Source organism: Sinocyclocheilus anshuiensis, unplaced genomic scaffold, assembly GCF_001515605.1.
Source record: "Sinocyclocheilus anshuiensis isolate Anshui unplaced genomic scaffold, SAMN03320099.WGS_v1.1 scaffold183, whole genome shotgun sequence".
Lineage (NCBI taxonomy): Eukaryota > Metazoa > Chordata > Actinopteri > Cypriniformes > Cyprinidae > Sinocyclocheilus > Sinocyclocheilus anshuiensis.
Window position 1 is genome coordinate 745744 of NW_015548309.1, and position 15809 is coordinate 761552.

The following is a 15809-nucleotide window of genomic DNA, read 5'->3' on the forward strand; positions in this document are numbered from 1 at the left end:
TCCTTTCCTGTTTCAGAGCTTCAAACATGGTTGAGATAGCAATCGCAGTCCACGCTTTCCATCCAGGTGCCCCATTTTGCACAGAAGCGAATGAAACTGCCAGTTCCCAGATGGATTGCGTTGCCCTGGGCACTGCCAATCTGCTGGAAACACACTGCGACCTTGAATCACAACACTCGGGTTGCTGAGGTCAGAATTACAGCTTCTAAACAACAGAAAGACAAGAGCATCCCGGGACATCCGTAATATCAGTAGGAAAAGGGATATGGGATCATGGGATAGGGCACGGAGCTGATGCTATTTTGAACATGTTTAGTTAAAGATGGCAAAATGACAATAGACCAGGGGTGTCATTTCTTATGACACCCCTTCTTTCCCCATTTCTTTGGGGAAGTCGTGGCCTAATGGTTAGAGAGTCGGACTCATAACCCAAAGGTTGTGGGTTCAAGTCTCGTACCGGCACTTTCATTTATGATTGTAGAGCAGATTTGACTAAATCAGGTTCTTAAACAGGGGGCCTTATAAAACTTCAAGGGGGCCCTGAAATGATTTAGTTATACACAACCTTAATTAAAATGCTAATACTGTATAAAGAAAGAAAAATGTACACAAAGCCCAGAATATACTTTATGCTGCTTTATCCACCATTCACCATTAGATTACACAAAACTGGTAATTAGACAATATTAAATTACAACAATATTGTCAAAAAAAGAGAAAACCACTCACTGTTCTTGACTGGATAACTTGAGCTGTAATAAGTCACCTGAAATTGATCAACACAAAATTAAGCCTTATAACTCCATCTCAAGCACTAACAGCATCAAATCAGTATTAAATAATCTAAAATGTAATGGAGAAACAATGAGAAATTTACCTCTAATATGTCCCTTTCCATTTTCCATGTTGTCATTATTTTCATGAATGACTCACACAGACTTTGAGAAAAATACATATTAATTTGTTTCATCGATATTCATATGGGTATATTGACCCCTGGAATAATTATTTCGGGATTGGTCACTGTTTATAGAACCTTTTCATGTCTGCTTAAAAGGTTAGTTAACCCAAAAATGAAAATTCTATCGTCAAACACTCATCTTTAACTTCAAATCTGTCAAATCAAATCAAAGTCAAATCTGTATGACTTTGTCTACTGTGAACAATTTTTATTTTTGGGTTAACTATCCCTTTAATATTTCACAGGTCTTTTTTCCCCTCACATGTGCATCAAATCAACATTTTGCATTTCCACTTCTGAGCAGTACTATAAAAAACAGGAACAGTAATCCAATTTTTATGTATAAATAAATGGAATAAAGCAGCTTCAAAAATAGAGCAATCGTGTCTGACACCACACAGTGAAAAAGACACACTGAAAGTGAGAAATTAATAATTTTTAATAGAAAGTGAAAAATTGCACTCTAATAATATAGTTATGCTTGATTCATACTTTACACCTGTATACAGTTGTATTAGTATGCAAAGATTGTGATCCCTGTTAGGGTGCAGGTTGTAAATAGGATTCAATCACAGCTTTACTGATTATGCGGTGGTGGAGGTGGGGGCTGGAACATAAAGCCCTGATTTGGCCCTGGGGGCCACGGGGCCATTCCCATGTGAAAGGGTGGCGGTCTGGGAAAAGGTGGCATCATTGGGCCCTGGAAGGGAAACGTGTGGATCTGGAGGGGGGAACATGTATTCCGGTGGGAAGGGGGGGCGAGCGTGATAGTTGCTATGGAAACCGCCACCACGATTGTGGTGCTGCCCACGGGGAACGTTGCGGTTCTGTCTGGGCTTCCGCCGGCCGGATTTATGAGGGGGCGGACCTTTATGGGCATCCAATTCATCCTCTGGAAAGTAAAAACAGTGATTAACAGAGCAGTTAGCGCATATAAACATTATGTGTGGTGCTCATTCAGGTTCGAATTCAGATCACGTCGGTAAAAAAACAAAAAAACAATTGAACATAAAATTGACCGTTTGACTCACCTGAGTCAGAATCATTTTGTTGCCGTCTCTTTTGCTCTTTAAGCTTCTGTTTGGCCAGCCTCTCTTGCTCATCATCGCTAAAATCAAGTGCCTACATACACACAGAATAAAAACCAATCGGTGGAGAGGCTAAACCATCACTTATTAACAGATAATACTGATGGCATACTATTAGGGCAGGGTATCACTCTATTCAGTAGAGTTTAAGCCTTTGTTGACCTGATTTTCTAAATAATTTTTACAAAAAGGGCACATTTACCTCAAGGGGTGGTTCCTGGTCATTTTTCCAGAATGCATCTGAGCCTTTGGTCCTTGTTTGAGAGAAATAATTTGTAAATGTTTTTCGGAAAAATACCATAGTAGAACAGCACTGAAGATAAGCGTATTTCAATAACATTGAGGCACACCCAAGTTTTCTTTAAAAGGGGTCATATGATGCGATTTCAAGTTTTCCTTTCTCTTTGGAGTGTTACAAGCTGTTCGTGAATAGATAAGAACCAAATACACAAACTTTTTAGCAACATCATATGACCCCTTTAATAATGAGGTGCTCACCTTTGGAGTCGCTCTGTAAAGATGTAGTCTGTGAAATCTTTAATTTTGGGGGCAAAGTAAACCACATCTCGAATTTTAAGATCTTTCTGGTCGATATCGTCATGAGAGTTGAACCTCAAAGCATAGTAAGGCTGACAAACTGGCCCGAAGACGTCAAAGATCTGAGGAGAAACCAACAACATTTTAGTCCCACAAAACTACAGATTATAGCACAATATGAAGTCTTGGACAAGAAGTCACAGTGTATATCGCCACCTAAAAGACATTTTATAGATTGTTACAAAAGTTTGGAAAAATAAAACATTGTTACTGACCTTGCCAACAGAGTTTCTGTTTTTGGTGAATAACACGCTGTTTTCATGCAGTGGTGGTGTGTTCCTGTATGACTCCACAATCACTAAATAAAATCAATCAGTTTTGTATGAAATGTCCTCTAAATTCAGCCAAGACAAAACTTGCATGGTGTCTCTCAGCTAAGATGTAAAAATATGGAAAAATGAGTTGACAAATATTGGTCTTGTTAAATAATAAATTCTAGCTGATGAATATAAAACAGCTATTTGATTTACATATACATTTTCAAGAACCAAATCAGCATATTAGAATGGTTTCTGAAGGATCATGTAACACTGAAGACTGGAGCAATGACGCTAAAAATTCAGCATTGCTTCACAGGAATAAATTACATTTTAAAAATGTATTAACACAAAAGATAGCAATAATATTTGACAATATTAATTTGTACTGTATTTTTAATCAAATAAATGCAGTCTTGGTAAGCATAAGAGACATCTTTCAAAAACATTAACCTCAAAATCTTGAACGGCAGTAAATGTATGCTTAGAGTTTGGCAGATGCCTGTATACCTAATTGCTCCACAATGCTTGATATTGTCCCAATGGGCTCCAACTCTGTATCTTCTGGAAGGCTGATGAAGAGGTTCTCAACTACAGGAAGATCCTACACACACAGAAGATACCTTACAAATTATGCTCTTTTATGCCTGGTATTAACATCAGTCTTGATTGATTTGATCACAAATGGACAGCTAAGGAAATTGAGAAATTCTGCCAACAGAAACATCATTTCGGTTTATAGATTGCCACTTAGTTCCTCCCCTCACATCGATAAGCAGCTCATCTTGGGTTTTCAATGGTGCAGGCCTTTTCTCATTGCCCATGGCAACACCTTCATCGTCATCTTCTGCGTTGTTCTTGACTAAATTAAAAGGCTCAGAGGAGGAAGAGGTTGAGGATGATGAAGAGGAGGATGTGGAGGACGAAGAGTCTGAGTCACTGGATCATATAAAAATAATAAGAACTAATCATTAAATAATCAATAATCAATCAGACTAGTTTTTTGAAACATTCTTTATGTACATAATGATCAAATTATAATCTATGAGCTTAGCAAGATGCTGCTAGGGCAGAAGGAGGTTCTTAACTGGTGATGTCAAAGCACAGACTTTAATGTCCTATTATTTTACCTGTCTGAACAGTTGTCATCCGAGCTGTTTTCTCTGTACTGCATGCTCAGCAGACCTAACGATCCAGTCCCAGAGTGTGGACTAACCAGAGTTCCACACTGCATCTCTGCAGGTCCAGTCTGAATGCTGGAGATCTGATCCCCTGTTTTTTCAGACTGAATAATGAAGATCTGATCTCCTGCCAGTCCAGACTGATCGCTGGTTAAATGTTCTCCTGTTGGCCCAAATTGACCACTGGAGCTCTGATCTCCAGTTTGTCCAGAATGAATGCTGGTGCAGTGATCTGCTGTCAGTCCAGATGAACCACCAGTGCTCTGATCTCCTGTCTCTTCAGACTGATCATTGGTGAATGCTTCTGATGTTGGTCCAAGTTGACCACTGGAGCTCTGTTCTCCTGTCAGTCCAGACTGATCAGTAGTGAAAGGTTCTGCTGTTGGTTCAAGTTGACCACTGGAGCTCTGATCTCCTAGTTGTTCAGACTGACCACTGGTGCATGGCTTATCTGTTGGTCCAAGTTCAGGACCAAAGCTCTGATCACCGGTCGTTTTAGTCTGAAACGTATTATTAATATCCAATTCCATTTTCTCTTTTTCAGATTCTTGATCCTGATTCTGTAAAAAAAACAAGATTGTAACAATTAAACAACAATGATTGTAACAATTAAAAAAACAAGATAGTAACAGTTAATACAAAATACAACACAAATGTTATTGTGATCTAAGATAATGCAAAAGTAGAAGAACTCCATGAAGTAAGATTACGCTTGTAGATTGTGGGTGCACATGTGTCAAATCTACATTTCTTATATTTAAATTGATTTAAATGTCTGCCGCTTTTTTGACTATGCCTTTTAACTTCTGATATTATATGCTTTTTAAAATGGCTTGAGCACTGGCTGAAAGCACTTTATTTAAATAATTAGGCAAATAGGTTATCGTTGTTTTGTTTTTATTATAACGCGGTAAACTACATAATACGGTCACGTGATATCAACACATGTAGGGAGCGACCCGCTACATGTCGAATAAAACAGCCTTATTCTAGAGAGAAGACTTATGTCAGTTCTTCTTCTAACATAAGTGTACATCATGTAAAATGATATGTCTCATAAGTGCGGTTCATTGCTTTATGCGTGATACTTTTTTAATTACCAAAAAAAAAAAATACCGAGTGGCCCTTTAAGTAATCAGAATGCAAGATTAAAGTAACGTTAGCCGAGAAGGGTGGCAGTAATGCCGTGTCTTGCAATCCAATTTACCAATCAACATTAGACATTTCATTCTCTCAGTGTGAGCTGTATTATCCACTACCAGTTCATAATTGTGACCTAACTGCTGTTCAGGGTTGAAGCACATGCGCAAATATTGATAATTCACGTTTAAAGTATACATTTACACTTTTCTAACAGTTAGCAGGAATTCGGTACGTACCAAAAGTGCCAAAATGAATATGAACGATGACTACATACGTAAGGAATTAGAACATTCTGGTTCTCTGTGCTTGAATTCTCCATGTTTAGGTTTCCATGTGAGAACAGCGTGAAGAAAGGCTTCAAAAATGATTTTATGTCATTGGCGTCACAACAGCAGGAACTGTACGGAGCCTTTCAAAATAAAAGTACCAATCGTCACTGTCAAAATAATAATAAAATGCTTTATAATTGAGTAAGTTAACACAACACTTGCGAAAGAGAAGCCACATAATTTCCCCTTCTTTTTAATTGTTTGCAAAGTTAAATGTAATGTCAGTTTCTCATAACGCCGACCGAGGTAAATTACTGAAGCCTCAGTATTAACCTGGACTGAAATCCTTAACGTGTTGTAATACCACAGAAAAAACTACTCCTTCGAGCCGGATTCGAACCAGCGACCTAAGGATTCCAGTGTTCGACCTCTACAGTCCTCCGCTCTACCAACTGAGCTATCGAAGGGCTGGTTGCAGCATAACATTTCAGACTAGAAATTACTTGTCAGCAAACATGTGTTAGGTTATTGTAATGTACGTTATTATTATATTTCAAATGTTTACAGTAGTTACGTAGTATATTTAAATATTACTATTTACATGCTTATTTAAAACCGCTGGTTGCGAATAAACCGAAGCAAATAAACGCTTTCCTTCCAGCTCTTAACCCACAAGTGCTCCAGTCCGCTCTACTGAGCTAAACTGAGCTATCGAAGGCCTGAGTTTTGAAATCCGCCAGTGATTGGCTTATCAGTCAACCAATCACAGCGGGAGATCTTTATGCAGAATAAGATTCAGTTTCTTTTTTTTTTTTAATCATTCACTGCGAAAATTAAATGCTGGATTCACGTCACTATTACTACTCATATTAAATGTGAATATCAGATCTGAATTTAGCTTACAAAACCTCATATAGCCATGCTACGGCTAGTGTAATGTTAATAAGTTACCAACAGATGGAGCTATGTGTCTCTACACAAATCCTTGTACATGCACATCTAGAAAGCGCAGCTTAAAGAGATAGTTAACCCAAAAATGATTTTTAATTTTTAAAATAAAATGTATTTGCACATCCATGTTACACAAAACCTGTATAAAAAAAAAATTTAAAGACAGCGTTTAGAACAAGATGAGGGTGAGTAAATTATTGCATAATTATTTTTTGGGTTCATTTTTCTGTATGAAATACTATTAAACCACAAAACTTCTAATTATACTAAACAGTAAAATTATTCACCCCCTCGCCCAGTTTGACTGACACTTGAGTCGTATTCCGATGTTCTGATGTTTTAATGAAGGATTAGGATGTTTATATGTTCTAATTTTTAAATTAATATAAATCTTTGCAGAGACACTAGTAAACCGAGACAAAAGCAGCACACACAGAAATGTCAGGAGGCCATGAACCCCACAGTGGTTTAATCCTAAAAAATATACGGCATGATTGACAACACAACCTGGATCAGATGAAATAAAGCAAATTTAAAAAAGTATGAAAAATAAATAATTGAAAATGTTATGTTTTTGATGTCAGATATAATTTGCTCAAATGTTACGAAACCTGTGACATCCTAGGACTCGAATTATGAGAACATGTACTGAGCAAGTTTCATTTTAAAGAAAAAAAAAAAAGAGAAAAAAAATGTAGGGTTTATTTATGAGTCATATCTGAAGTTTTCCAAAAAATATATATCATTAGTCACGTTAACACAGAGATAAACAATGGCACATATTGGATTTCTAATTTAAAAGTTAAGTGGTGCTCTGAGGACTGTCATATTCAGGAGACAAAGTTAAATAAATTACTACCATTAACATACATATTTGCGTATTATATACAAGGTTATTGGAACAAAAATCTACAATTCAAATTTTGTTGTCAACAACTCTGAAGTATTACCCTATTTTACACCGTGTGTGTGTGTGTGTGTGTGTTAGTTCTTGTATCTGGAATTTAAAAAAAAACCCTGCAACAGTGCAGTCCTGTGATAAACAGGTGACACTTCTATGCATCCTCACCAAGTCCAGCAAAATAGACTTTCTCTAAAGGAATAATATAAACAAACTCCTCTATGTACAGGATTCAACAGAACAGGTAACAGACTAACTAAAACACTGATTCTGACAGATCCAGGGCTCAGAGGCTGGAGAACAGAAGCGCATGACAACAGGCCTTTGATTTCAGGACAGGCTGATTCAGTTTTTCAGTGAAAAAAAAAAGCTCACTAAATAGATATGGCAGGTCTGATATCTCTTTCAGATCCATTAATACATTTCAATTTGAGAGTTTGTACCCCTTCAGAATGCATATTTAAAGTTCGCATATTTTTGTTATAGGAAATGATGAGGAACCCAGTTGTCATGGCGACCAGCTCCAATCTCTGGCCTCTGATTGGTGTAAACAGACACTTGATAACACGAAGAGGTTATAAACCCCATCCACACATAGTTTTCCCCCATTTTAGTCGGCGCTTTTCGTCTTGTAAAAATCAAAGAATTGTATTTCTGTGCATAAATTATGACAAAACACATCCCTCCTTTTCCTTCAACATCCCTTAAATTCTCAATAGCAATAGTGGTTTTAATTTTCATAATAAGAACCCAAGAATTTAGTTTGTAAACAGTCAAATCTCAATCTCCAGATGGCATTTTGATAACTGTTTGGACTTGGTCAAATGTGACAAGAATGAACGTTTTAATTATTATTTTGATGTAAATAATGTAAAAGAAAACACAAAATCCTTCATGAACCGTTGCACGGATGAAGCCAACCAATCAGAAAGGAGCGAGAGAACTTGACCAGCCAATGAGAAGGCAGAATTTATGATGTACGAGTCCAGATGACTGTGATGTGTGAGTTGTTGGACGACTCCAAGCAGTGGCATAGTGACAGTTCAGAAGAGGTTAAAGGTCACATTAGGGTCACTCTTTTGCAAGCTGTGGCTAAGTTATTGGGCACTTTTAGGCCCCTGCATAGCTGAAAGGTGCCATTGGCAGTATTTGAGCAATATGGGATGAAGAATCGCAGGTCATGCCTTTTCGAACAAGCGTAGGACAACATCCAGGGTGTATGGGCGTGTTTAAAACAAGCCGAGCACAGGGGAGTCCACAGATATCAGTCTTTAAGGGATTTCTTTGTTTTTTCGTAGCTTTTCATGTTTTTTTAAAACAAAAACGCTGAAATCGTCATCGTAAAGTTCAATATCACCAATACGGAAGCCCGTTCCAACTTCTCTCTGTACACCCCGGGAAGTGCTACCCATTGGCTATGAGCACTGTCCGTCACTGGCTTCGCCCCCCACAAAGTGTCACAGTTCTGTCCTCCGCAATGTCCCTCCTCCTACGCATCAGATAGGCAACTCTGAATACTGTCCATCCATAACTGTGCATTCGTGCTGTCCTGGGCACAGAAGTTGTACACTCTTTTGGTCGTCTTGAGCTGAAAGAGAAAGGGAAAAAAAAGGTTAACGTGGTTCAAAAAAACACACATGGACAAATAAAGCAACGGGCATTAATGGGTTATATAGGTCTTACATCAAAGAAGGCTTTGTCGTCTATGTTTTTAGGTGCTCCCATGGTGGGAGTCCCCGGAATGACAGATTCCACTTCGGCTAGCTCGATCACTCCCTTACACTCTTTATCTTGCCTTGTTTCATAGTATCGCAACTAGGAAAGAGAGAAAAGGGGTTCATAAAAGCATCAATTTCAGCCCCTTTTAATTATTCCTTATCAAAAACATATTGCAAAATAATTCATTTTAATATATAACATGCAAGAGTTGTATACTGAATCAATTATGGTTCCAAAACCAAAGTTTTCAGTGTTTGGTTTCACTGTAGCAATAAAGTACCTGGTGTTTGGTCTTATCCAGTACAAACCAACGTGGTTTCCAAGGTTTCAGCAAAGCGCCTCTTTTGTATAAAATACCCTCAAAGCTCCTACATCAAAAAAAAAAATAAAAAAATGATATATACATATATATTACATTTTTATTCTTTTATGATATAGTTTTTGAGTTCATATAAAAAACTTATTATTTATTAATAATATAATTATTATAAAAAATATCAATTATTTATGATACAATATAAAATTTATAAAATATGTGCATTATTTCTAATATGTTATTATATAAATATATTGCAAACATTTATTGTTTTTACACAACTGGACCATTTCAAATTAACTAGTGAAGGCTAAAAATGTATTAAAAACTGGGGAAAAAAAAAATACAATTTACACTTTACGTTATATATTCATATAAAATTAATTTTAACCTGAAATTTGATTTTAAAATAAGTCTATGGATATGTCATGCATCAAATACCCAATTTTGCTAGGTGACAACAACAACTTGTTTCATTTATACAACCATAACTAAAGTTGAAAATGTCATTTAACCCAAAAACAGACCCGGGGCAGCCGATGAAGTATGAAGAATGTGTTCACAGACCTGTTCTCGCTCTCAGTGCTCTGGAACTGGCTGTAGAGCGTGCTGGTACTGGGTCGACCAGCTGCAGGTGTGGATGTGGCGCTGACCTCGCAGTCCAGTGCTAGGTTGATGGAGGAGCCGACCCCGCTCTCCTGCAGATACACACCCTGAGAGCGCCGCTGGTGACTCAGATTGGATGACATGAGCAGAGAGCTGGAGAAGGAGTGCTGGGGAAAGAGAAACAAAATATTAATACACCATCCCATTAGTAATTTGCAGATAAAGGTAAGATGGTAATTAATATCTTACCCTGCTCTCTAGTCTGGACTCAACTCGTTGGGCTGTCTTAATCTTGTCCCATGTGTCCTTCCATTTTTCCGTAGGTTGTCCCAACTCAGTTTCCAGGTTCTGCACATCCTGAATTGATATATTAAAAAGATCATAAGGATTCGTGTATGAAGAAAATAATTTCATTATAATGAGGACTTCTGCTTTATTCCTAACCTGCAAGAGTTTGGTGATGGCATCAGGCAGTACTTTACTGAGGCTGTCATAACAAGGCCAGACGATCCTCCGTTGGGACTTGGGAGCCGTCATCTCCTGTCTATCACCGGCTTCCTCCTGTGGCTTTTCCGGCTGACCCCGCACTAATTCCCAGTCAAAGGACGGACCCTCAGAAAGCGTTTCCTCTGTGTAAAAGTCCCAAACCTTCAAGTTGGAGATAAAACTGTAGGGCTTCAAGACCTACAAGACAAAAGAAAGGCAAGTTACAGACACTAACCAACAGAGGGCACTAGAGTCATTTAGTCACATTTTGTTTCAGGTTACCTAAAGAACTATGCTCTGAAACTAAGAATGTTAGAACAAAATTAGAAAGTTACCTCCTCCTCCTCAGGTGAAAACATGTAGTTGTAGAATATGGGGGTCTTCTTGTTGAGCCGGTCAATGTAATCCCAGACAGACTTGCACACCTGAGGGTTCTTCCTCTCACCTTTTTCCTCATACAAGACACCTACACAGACAATACATTGGGATAGGGCCAAACAGGGTTTAATGATTGCATACTATAAATAAACACCATGAAGTCGTGGGGAAGTCGTGGCCTAATGGTTAGAGAGTCGGACTCATAACCCAAAGGTTGCGGGTTCGAGTCTCGTACCGGCAGGGATTGTAGGTGGGGGGAGTGAATGTACAGCGCTCTCTCCCACCTTCAATACCATGACTGAGGTGCCCTTGAGCAAGGCACCGAACCCCCAACTGCTCCCCGGGCGCCGCAGCAAAAAATGGCTGCCCACTGCTCCGGGTGTGTGTTCACGGTGTGTGTGTGTTCACTGCTGTGTGTGTGCACTTTGGATGGGTTAAATGCAGAGCACTAATTCCAAGTATGGGTCACCATACTTGGCCACATGTCATGTCATGTCATGTCATGTCATGTCATGTCACTTCACTTCACTTCACTTGAAACTTCCTGTAAGGTATCACTTGACTTTCGACAGCATTACACAATGAGAACACAATAACATGAAAGAAGACTAGATCAAAATCTCATTACGAGTCATGATGACAGTTGACATTGACAATATGTTGTCGATTAATTTGTTGGTTGATGATTTAGACTCACCAAGCTCTATGCGCTCATAGTCTGAGTCCAGCAGGAAGGTGCGGAAGCGGTTGGAGACGTAGTGGTAGGCTAGGAACTTCAGATAGTACTGACTGAACTCAAACTCCATGGGGAACTGTAGATGGATCTATTGGGAAAATGTGCAGAGGGAAGAATATTGAAATATAACATCTATCAGATCTTAAGCTCTACAACAATTCATTATATTTTCTTGCATTAAACAGATTTTAGACCAAGGAAAACCAATACCAGACTATTGAAAGCAAATTGCAATTGTAATAACTAGGTTTATATGTCCAACACACTGCTCCGGGTGTGTGTTCACGGTGTGTGTGTGTTCACTGCTGTGTGTGTGCACTTAGGATGGGTTAAATGCAGAGCACTAATTCCAAGTATGGGTCACCATACTTGGCCACATGTCATGTCACTTTCACTTTCACTTTCATAACTATATAAAAGTATACATGACAACAACAAAAAAACGGGCCCAAGACTGAACCTTGTGGGACACCTAAGCAGTTCATCTGTAAATTATTATTTATGAATTATTAAATTATTAATTATTACTTTTGATCAATCAGTACAGTATTTATGAAAGTATTTACAAACAGTGGAGTCCTAGTGTTTAGGTAAAAGCCATTTCAAAGGAACAGAGAATAGAGTGGGCAAGTTTTCTTCTTCCAAATTGCCTTATCAGTGAGAAAGACATGGGATAAGAAACAAGATCTCCTGAATTTCTAGAAGCTTAATCGAGTTCACTGTGTAAGAGATAATCATCTTTGATTTCTTGTCAAATCCAGATTCAATGTTCTGAAATCCCACCATTAAGAAATCTCATTCTTTAAATGTGTGGGGAAAGAAAGTCTGTCCTTATCTTCAGGGTGAATTAGCTAGATAAGGCTTGTGCAATCCGGATGAGTTATAGTAAGGTATCTCATCTTCGAAGGTGTGGTCCGTTTAGAGTGACAAAGCAGGAAGTTGGGACAGGTTTATGTACATCAGCATGTATTAACAAGCTGCCTTTCTGTACCTGCTCATACTATCACCAATCATATAAGGTTTATTTTTCCCTTTTCTTTGGACAAGACCTTCCTAGAAAGTGGTGATTACTCTTTATCAACATCCAACAACAAAACAGTCATTTGTCTATGTAGATGCAAGTTTTATGGTGCATGAGATAAGAACTTTCCAGAAATAGATTTAAACATATCCACTGAAAAACTGAATGAAGAATGCATGCAAACAAGCAAAGCTTCCTGCATGCAATAATGCCATGCACTTGAGTGTTGCTCAAAAAAAAAAACTAAAATACTTGCATACATCACGAACGCATGTGCATGCACATTTACTGATAGTGATTTCCCGACCAGTAGGTTGAGATTATTACCCGCAACCCTGGTCTCTGGCTGTTGACGCCAGCCCCTGGAAAAACCCATATCGGACAGACACCACTACACATACCTGGTGCACACAGTCAAGGAACTGTAGGAAGACAGGTGTAAATCCGCTGCTCTGGCTGGCTAGCGTCTGAGCTCCGCGGTGGCTGAATCGATGACCGAATGACAACCACTCTTTCTCCACAAGCAGCCTGAAGCCATCAATCGTTCGGTAGTACGGATCCGACAGAAGTTGCACCAGGGACACAACCTATATCCAACACAGCATTAATGCACACATGGACAAATATCAATGGCAGACGGAGCTCATGCATGTTTAGGTGTTTGTCCTACCTGTGTTGTGACATCCCAGCCATCTTCCAAACTAACCATGACGGAGGAACCAGTGTCCAGGAGTTCCACAACAAGAACGGACACCTGTAGAACCCTGTGAAGCTATGGGACACAAACCATAATAAACATCAAGAATATTAAAAACTGTAGCACAAACTGACCAATACACTGTATTTTTAAGTGTTAATTCAACCCAATTAAAAGGGGAAAAGGGGTAAAGTACCAGATTCATCCACTCCGACTCCTCCAGGCAGCGGTGAAAGGTCATGTTTGGTTCAGTGTTGGATGAGGAAGGCACACAGGCTTTCATCAGCTTCTTGAAACTGTTCTTGACCTGCCGTACATCAAAGACCTCGATGGGCAACACCTCCCACTGCTGGAAGGAGTCCTGCTTTCCACCCTGAACACAACAACAAGAGGGCTTAGCTTGAGCACCCACAATTCAATACTGCAATTAATATGTTTAATTAAATCTAGAATCTAGGACATCTGTATAGTAGGAAACAATTTGTAAACATGATGCTGGCAGGACTGGAAAGAACTTAATATTGTTATTATTATTAATAATAAATTATTTAGTTCTTTAAATAAATAATGACTTACATTAAAATAAAAACATACAATTATCATTAGCAGCGGTATAATAATTATAAATATTTATTGATTTAAATAAAATGATCATCATTATTACTATTATTATCTCACTAAATGCCAAAATTACAGAAATAAATTGCATGTTAGTTCTGCTAACATTTCTTGAAAATCAAATAATATTGCAATACAAGTTGTCATAAGTTACTTTATATATGGAATCATTTTCACATGAAAGTTTAAGTATTTAAGCTAATAACCTTGAGCTGGGACTTGTCTCCAATGATGTAGAGGTACGCTCTCTGTTGGCGAAGGAAATAGGTCTCGGATGGGCCTCCATTAGCCTGGGGGGATTCTTTCTCAGCCAGCCTGTTCCCCACATCAGGGTTATATGTGCTGAGCCGCCCACTACCACGAATACTGCCCCACTTTCCTGGGAAAAACAAAGACCAATGGAGATCATTCACTGATGGAGAACGGGCAATTAATTCTGCTTTGTGGAATCATTTGTGTGAATTTGCATGTTTATTTGGGGATTGGTGTAGAGAATTTGTGATTTCTACAAGCACATTATAGACAAATAGGACAATGACTATTTGGTGGATCACATGCAAAGAGATGGTCATCACATCCTCACAAACAAACAGACATGATGGTCAATGATTAGTTAGCACATGAAAGAGGATGACAACACTGCATGGACACTTAGTGCTCAAACTCACTAGCTTCGTTGTCGAGAAATTTGTTTGGTTAGATTTGAGAGCAGGGGCGGGTCTACTGTACCTCTAGGTGAGTTGCGGGCCTTGACTGAAACTCTAGGCTGAGAGAGGGATATGACCCTTGCCCTCTGACCCAGCGCTAAGGTCAGATGACATAAAAATGCCCATTACTATCAGCAAACAAAAATGGGCAGCTATTTCAGCAAAATAAATTAACATTAGCATAAGCCAATGCAAAAATGCACACGACTTCCTCTGTCATGTGGGACTGGATGTCAAAAATTCTATTTGAATAAAGAACTTATAAATGATTTGGAACAGAGGAATGGATGGTGGGTTAAGTCGCATATTAAAAACACACTCTCACCTCCTCGACTGAAGGTTCCTGGCGCGTCCTCTTTAGTCCCCATGACTTGTTTCATTAAAGCTCCTATTTTAGGCTGCCTCAGCTTGTCTGATGAGTCTGAGGCCCAAAAATAACACACGCAGTACACATTAGGGGGTAAATACCACAAGTGAATTGTTAAGGTACATCTAATTATGTGACATGGTCACTATTGTTAGGGCTGAGTAAGGTTAGGGTTAAAGGTTAGAGTCAGGGTCTGACCTGAGTTGCTCATGTGTGAGGAGGTGAAGCCGCTGAGTGTGTTCCTCCCACTGGCTTCGCTGTATGAGGGCATGGAGCTGATGATGGCCTGCAGATACTTCTCTTGCTCCAGACTGGTGGAGTCGGCCTGGGACGGGCCTGAAACCAAACACAAACATGTTTACTTTTAGTTTTATACCAAAAATATGCTCTGGTTGATCTCGTCCTATTCTAATCTGCTTTAAGTGGCCTAGTGGTTAGAGAGCTCGGCTTAAGTTTGAATGTATAAAAGTGTCTGCAAAAAGCAGATATAATAAATAGATATAATATATTTACCAGTGTTGTTATAGTTAACGAAAACGAAATAAAGCTGAAATATAAAATGAAATATTCTATGAAAAACTTAAAATTAAGTGTAACTACTAAAATTACTAAAAAATTAAATAAAAATAAAGCTAAAAAACAAATAAAAAAGCACATTACACAATTACTAAAACTCAGACTGAAATGAAAATAAAAACTGAAAATATAAAAGTATAATCCAATTCAAAGTATTAATAAATATATTTATTGAAAAATATAATAAAATATAGTGTATATTTATGCAATAATTTAAAATATATAATTATTTAT

At 38.4% G+C, this 15809-nt stretch overlaps 2 protein-coding genes and 1 non-coding gene across 5 annotated transcripts in view; all 3 read right to left on the minus strand.

Annotated features, from left to right (window-relative positions):
* Positions 1–1382: 1382 nt before the first annotated feature.
* Positions 1383–5639, minus strand: LOC107656284 (H/ACA ribonucleoprotein complex non-core subunit NAF1-like). Its single transcript, XM_016444044.1, has 9 exons — positions 5502–5639; positions 4034–4644; positions 3671–3842; positions 3414–3507; positions 2862–2944; positions 2548–2708; positions 2252–2303; positions 1993–2083; positions 1383–1853 (listed from the first exon to the last, which is right to left on the minus strand). The coding sequence occupies exons 1-9, from the start codon at positions 5544–5546 to the stop codon at positions 1546–1548; spliced, it is 1617 nt and encodes a 538-aa protein (XP_016299530.1). The 5' UTR covers positions 5547–5639; the 3' UTR covers positions 1383–1545.
* A 236-nt stretch (positions 5640–5875) lies between these two features.
* Positions 5876–5963, minus strand: trnay-gua (transfer RNA tyrosine (anticodon GUA)). Its single transcript is given in 2 exon segments — positions 5876–5911; positions 5927–5963. It is a non-coding gene; the product is annotated as a tRNA-Tyr (tRNA).
* A 923-nt stretch (positions 5964–6886) lies between these two features.
* Positions 6887–15809, minus strand: part of LOC107656285 (myotubularin-related protein 5-like) — a 66138-nt gene continuing 57215 nt past the window's right edge. For all 3 annotated transcript variants that reach the window (XM_016444048.1, XM_016444047.1, XM_016444045.1), the window contains 15 exons: positions 15198–15335; positions 14958–15053; positions 14655–14729; positions 14132–14304; positions 13504–13680; positions 13281–13382; positions 13012–13197; positions 11551–11677; positions 10811–10941; positions 10434–10673; positions 10239–10346; positions 9951–10156; positions 9348–9435; positions 9032–9163; positions 6887–8936 (listed from right to left, as the gene is read on the minus strand). In XM_016444048.1, the coding sequence (XP_016299534.1) occupies positions 8838–8936; positions 9032–9163; positions 9348–9435; positions 9951–10156; positions 10239–10346; positions 10434–10673; positions 10811–10941; positions 11551–11677; positions 13012–13197; positions 13281–13382; positions 13504–13680; positions 14132–14304; positions 14655–14729; positions 14958–15053; positions 15198–15335 (2078 nt within the window). In that variant the 3' untranslated portion in view covers positions 6887–8837. The remainder of the gene's footprint in view (positions 8937–9031; positions 9164–9347; positions 9436–9950; positions 10157–10238; positions 10347–10433; positions 10674–10810; positions 10942–11550; positions 11678–13011; positions 13198–13280; positions 13383–13503; positions 13681–14131; positions 14305–14654; positions 14730–14957; positions 15054–15197; positions 15336–15809) is intronic.

Excerpts from the sequence above, each read along its gene's own strand:
- LOC107656284 (XM_016444044.1), bottom strand. The coding sequence starts at position 5,546 with ATGGAGAATTCAAGCACAGAGAACCAGAATGTTCTAATTCCTTAC. Across the intron at positions 2,709-2,861 it reads ACAGAAACTCTGTTGGCAAG|ATCTTTGACGTCTTCGGGCC; the intron begins GTCAGTAACAAT and ends GTTTCTCCTCAG. Across the intron at positions 2,304-2,547 it reads TTTACAGAGCGACTCCAAAG|GACCAAAGGCTCAGATGCAT; the intron begins GTGAGCACCTCA and ends CTCTCAAACAAG.